At 39.4% G+C, this 6,000-nt stretch overlaps 1 protein-coding gene across 1 annotated transcript in view; it reads right to left on the bottom strand.

Moving 5' to 3' along the window:
- Positions 1–1,866: 1,866 nt before the first annotated feature.
- The window catches only part of ABLIM2 (actin binding LIM protein family member 2), a 127,031-nt gene continuing 122,897 nt past the window's right edge, over positions 1,867–6,000 (bottom strand). The window contains exon 21 of the mRNA XM_063457740.1: positions 1,867–2,391. Within this exon, the coding sequence (XP_063313810.1) occupies positions 2,278–2,391 (114 nt within the window). The 3' untranslated portion in view covers positions 1,867–2,277. The remainder of the gene's footprint in view (positions 2,392–6,000) is intronic.

Here is a 6,000-nt window from a genome sequence, read left to right as displayed (position 1 = left end):
GTGGGATAAGTCATATTTCTCCAAGGACTCAGTCATTAGGATGATTGAACTTCTCCATAAACTAATGGCAACTATTGTCAGCTTTCCCATTGCCCAGTTTACAGCTCAGTTATGCTAAGCTCAAAACAAAGCCGTGGATTGTTTCAGCTGGTTGATTGACAGGAGTCGAAGGTAGAGATACACACTGGCAAGAAATGGTACATATTTCAGATCTGACAGTGTTCTATGCTGAAAAGCCGCACAGACAGCCTACCTGTACCATAACCACTTCAGTAAACTTATGTGGTTCTGGTGCTTACTATAACCAGCTGACTAAAAAATAACTCAAATTAGCCGTCCAAAATTCCTGCCAATAAGAACCACCAGTGAGGGGATTAATTCTCACTTCGACAGCAGATAAACATGTTAATCTTATCTCTTACTCACACTACTGTTCTCTCTTCCTAAAATGTTGACATTATCAAGTTGAGTCATAGAAAAGCTCTTTCAACCAGTAGACTATAACCTATCACTAATGAGTCATGAAATATTAAAATATGAATACAATTATTTTACCGAGGATTAAAGATCTTTGGTAAAAGAAAATACTGTCTTAGACAAACACTTCAAGCGCCATAGCCGTTACAGTATGCTGTAAATGTTATAGTGCCAGCAATTTGCCAGCAATATCCTGGGGCACCTTAACATAAGTAATCAAAATATTTAGTGAACGTATGACTTTTTATTTGGGGTCCACCGGGCGCTGACCCCAAGTAAGAAGCCAAACCATTCTAAAACAGTTTCACTACTTACATTGTGCAGGGCCAAGGCGGTGCCAAGGGCATCATACCTACTTCAGCAATGTTTTAATGTTCGACCATAGTTTCCTAGCTTATCTAGGACATACCTGATAGTATAAACAATGCATCAAAGGCAGACTATCTGGACTAAGGTAATGCATTGGAAGAGTCACACATGTAATGATCATTTTGTGTTGAAACGGGTACCATACATGCAAATAATGTTATGTGTGTTCCAATGGCAGGGGTGTCATGCTGCTCTCATATAATGGACAGATTTGGGGATTAATACTGCTCGACAATAATGCTAAAACACATCAGACAGAGTTATTGCCAATTGAGACTGAAGATATTTTAACAACAATTAATAAGTTAGGCTCATAATTTATATTAAATCATTTCATTTAGCAATCTTGTTGTGATAATTGAAAGACGGAATTGTTCAGTTAAATAATGTATACCTGCATATATTTCTCATCCAAAATTTATATTTTTATCATGTAAAAAGCTTGTAGGAATACTGAGTGGTTAACCCCTTAAGGAAACAACTTCAGAAATAAAAGAGACTCTGTGTCCTTAAGGGGTTAAATGGCTGAAAAAAACACTATTAAAATGTACCATAATTCAGTTTTCCATTGGACAGATATTCCAGTCCCATAATTTCTAACGGAAAACAATTCCAGTAATTAAACAATAAATAAATCTTAGGCAATGAAATGCACAAGCTGAACATATAAGTGCACGTATTTGTATAGTTCTAGCGTCTTATTTGTAAAGTTCCAAAACTGCACATGGATTAATTGACAATATTAGCATCTGATGTTTGACCTTTAAATGAAGCCCATTATTATGCCAATAAAATATATATACTGTATATTGATAGCTATTCCTTAAACATTAGTAACTTTGTGACAAGATGCTGTGAATATTGCCTTATTTTATAGAAAATAAAACATTATGATGTTAGTCTAAATTCCACATCTAAACCACATAACAGTGATGCAACATGTGAGTTACATACTGTACTTTGTCCTTCCTTCTATACGGAAAATAATTGCTAGTGAGTATACTCCCTGATTATGCGAGGGAATTTTACAGCAACAGATTAATTGATTACGCATACTGTTGGTGAGATTTCCATGGTACACATTGACAGCTGTCTAGAGAGTATTGTATTTCTGGGTTCATTACACGGAGTACGTACGGCAAATAAAATAATGAAAAAAATGTTTCCAGCCATTGGTTACCATTGTTTCTGCATCATCTGGCTGCTTCAGAATTGTCTGCGCATTTGTTTCCAGAATAATATGAATGGTAATAGCCATCGGCAGGAATAGATGTCAGTCTGGGAGGGGATGTCGATGTGTTTGCTTGGGTATTGAGAGACAACCGCTGCTACTCCAGCTGCTGTGGCTTACAGTTCCAGTGGTGCACAGATAGCTTAGATGGTAATCCACAGTATCTGGGTGCAAAAAGTGGTCTCCCCATCTAAACGAGGCTAGAAGAGCAATGCTTTCTTCTTCAGATCATTCCGTTTCCAAAGTGCCAATCGATCAAATTCTTCAATTGTCATCCCAAAGACACTCTGGAATTCCTCGACTGACAAGTGTCTCTTCAAACCCAACATGGAAATGAAACAAAAGACAATAAAATATTATTAACTTTTATTTAAAGACCATCAGCTATTAAAGGTATAGATTCAGTTCGACAAACAAAAGCAATTTTAATTTAGAATTAATATACTTAAAATTATAGCGTTTTCTGAACTGATACACAATTTATTTACTGACATGTTTTGTTACAAACAAAACATATCCACCAACAGTAAAGACATTGCTTTCTTGTGCCAAATGAAAGTATTTATAATAAAATGCCCTCAGTTCTAGGCCTGCGATGCTCACCTTTCTTGGTTACAGTTAGAATGAGAAAGATTAAAGTTACATTCCTTTAAAAAAAGAATATCTATCATTTAACTGGAATGTTCCTTAATTGAACACTATAGGATCAGGAATACAAATGTGTATTCTTGACCTTATAGTGTTAAAAGACTATCTAGATTACTGGCCCCCCTTTACCCCCTTGAATAGCTTAAAACTTACCTTTATACCAGCGCCGCACAGAAAGCATAGGGAGGCTATTGCGCATGCTTAGCAAAACGTTGCCATGAGCCAATCAGCATCTCCTCATGAAGATGCATTAAATCAATGTATCTCTATGGGAAAGTTCAGCGTTGTGCAGCACTGATATGAAGCACCTCTAGTGGCTGTCTGATTGACTGACACTGGAGGTGTCCCTAGGGAGCAAGGTAAACACAAGAGGCAGTGTCTACATGGAAATACCTGCAGGGACAGGGAGTAGGCTGTAGTTGTTCTGTTGACTATAGTGTCCCTTTAAATTGCTTAGAGTACTGCTCCCCCCTCCCTTTCACAGCTGGCTTTTGAAATTGTCTAACTCAATTGAACTCTCCTTTGTTCCAGCCCTGGAATAGTCTCCTTGTCACAGCACATCGGGAGCAAAGGGAATGGTGTGACTACTCACAGGACCACACGGCGCCATTCGGGTCAATGCTCCTTGTGGGTATCTGGCGTTCCTCACACTGCCCGACTGGATCTTCCTTCTTGTGTCGGAGTTCTTGGGGGTTCAACTCTGTTGGAATAGTGGGAGGACAGGAGGAGCGGTGATGCGGGCTTGGAGCCCAGCATGGTGCCCCCACCGAGAAAGGGTGCATAGATGTATGCAAATCTGGGGTGGTTACCTCTCTATTATATAGGCCTCCAAACTCCTCCCCATTGGAGTGTCACTCCACCCACTCCCCTATTTAAACCCTATCTAACCAAGGCTCACTGCTTATATAGTTTGTAAGTGAGCTTCCAATATGCTGCAAGTCTTTATTGCAAATTTGCTTATTCTGTGTATTGACCTTAAGCCTGTGTACTGATTCTGAATCTATGCTTCCTGGACTGATCTTACCTATTTTAAATGCATTTGAAGTTTAGAGACTTTCTCTTAAAGGGACAGTTCCCTAGCCATTGTCTGCATATTAAGGCCATTCACCACAAATTGTTACACTCCTCATAGCAGCTCCTATCCTCCTCTTGTGAAGTGATCATGACTGACAATGTCTGTCCAATGAGATACTTGTGATAGAGAAGCACTGGAACACATCTACAATAACTTTCTCGTTTTGGGCTGATAATGACCAGAGGTGGACTTCTCCTACATCAAAGATAATTATCTCAGTGTGATGGAAGAATCAGTGACACAGACTTTTATAAAGGCTTGAAGGCCAGCCTCTTGCCCACAAACTATGGCCCTTGTCCCAAGAGCTCCTATGATAGGCTATTGTCACTGTAGGGGCACCATATGCTTACTGTGCTTCCCAACCGGATTTGACCTCTTGGAATCACCTGAATTTGTTTTACACATCAAGCACCAGACTGGAAGATACCATGATACACTATAACTGTTCCTCGGATCAGGACTGCACTGAGATCCAGTAAATTTTTAAGTGGGTATAACTACGGCCCCCCCCCATAGATAGAGCGCTATTTGGAAAGGCAAGAAGGCATCGGAGGGTACCTGGGGCTTAAGAAAACTCCCTTTCCTTGAGGTCTGGGATTAAGCCACATCATGACTGGAACTCCTCGCCAGATCAGAGAATAATCATAACCTGGTAAAACTTGAACAAAAAACAAAACATGCTTACCTCCACTGTTCTTCCTTGCTTCATGAAGAATGCATGTGTGTTTGGATATTAGTTAAATAGTTCCATACGCAAGCATGCTTTATGCTCCTAGCACCTCAGATTTACATCACATGCCCTGGCTGTGCCAGACACACCATGTAAATGATACAATTAAAGCTACAGAGAATTTTATAAAAATAAAAGCGCAAACTATAGCACAAAATATTGCTAACAATTAGTTAGCAATTGGGGTTTGCAAAAATCTCAATAGAGATAAGGCTTAGCCGCGCAGTAACATAGGACCTGGACATTTCTTGCTGCTGCATCCAATATCCTCTTATCACAGAATAGCTAAACAGTGCAACGTCTTAGGCTGCAGTGTTTCGTTTTTTTTTTTTGTTTAAAATGTCAAAAGAATGAAAACTCAGTTGAGTAGAAAGCTGACAGAGTACATTACGGTGCATGGAAAGTTTTATTCTATTTTAGAAACCAGTGTTTAGACAGATGCTGCAAATGTTGATCCACCTGCTGGTGTTTAAAAAGTAAAACAGCCTGTTCATCTCTTTCCACTAGTTTTTAGTGCATGGCTAATACGAACCAATCAAAGAGTGAATGTAACTGCACTACGGAGGGATCTAAGAGACTATGTCTCAGAGAAGCAGCAAGGATCAAATATGTCCATCGTAGTTAGACTAATATCATTAATTAATTTAGCTTGTGTTTGATTAAAAAATATTAAATAATCCCTAAAAGCACACTTGTCAACCCGATTCTAATCCTACACACCTCCTTATTCCTTGACGTTTTCCAGACTCCCTCTGACTATTGCCCTTTTTTTTTTTCTATATTCAATGTAACAATTTTATAACATGACAGGAGGCTTCGTATTTGCTTAAGACTTTCTTTACTTAAGCTTCACAGCAGCACTTTTTACTTAGTAACAGGGTAACCAATCAGAAAAAAGATAACATGGCATAAAAGTCCCTCCCTGTGACGTCACTTCCTCTTTCTTTGCTGCTTCACACCAGTACAGGTCAGAGTGCCACTGTCTCCTACTTTCTGTGGGTTTTTCTGTGGTTCACTTACTAATTTTCTGTCATCTGTTTTACATCATTCATTATTATTATATACTGTTATATTTGTTCTAATATTTCTTATCCTTGGTCTTTTATTTATCCACCTTATTTATCCTTTGCCTATACTTTCCTAAAACACTATTGAGATTTTTATGTTTTCACTACATCTAAATTCTATCTTTTGTATTCCGATTCTTTATAACTGTTTTTTTCCGTTTTCTAATATCTGTTTGCTACCTCTTTTAGTCCGGTTTACGAGCGGCATTCTGTGCCCCGTTTTTCCCGGGCTTTTGGGCTGTGGAGAACGCCTCCATCAGCTCTCAGTGCGCACGGCGGCCATCTTGGATCTCACACTCATCCGCGAGATCCAAGCGGCCTCCTCGTTCGCTTGTGCGCATGCGCGAGATCGCGGCGGCCATTTTCTTGGTTCCGCGATCTGCAATCTCTCCGGCCGTGCGGC

The sequence above is a fragment of the Pelobates fuscus genome, chromosome 6 (assembly GCF_036172605.1).
Source record: "Pelobates fuscus isolate aPelFus1 chromosome 6, aPelFus1.pri, whole genome shotgun sequence".
Taxonomy (NCBI): domain Eukaryota; kingdom Metazoa; phylum Chordata; class Amphibia; order Anura; family Pelobatidae; genus Pelobates; species Pelobates fuscus.
The sequence above is the reverse complement of the archived record's forward strand: the minus strand, read 5'-3'. Positions and strand labels throughout refer to the sequence as shown.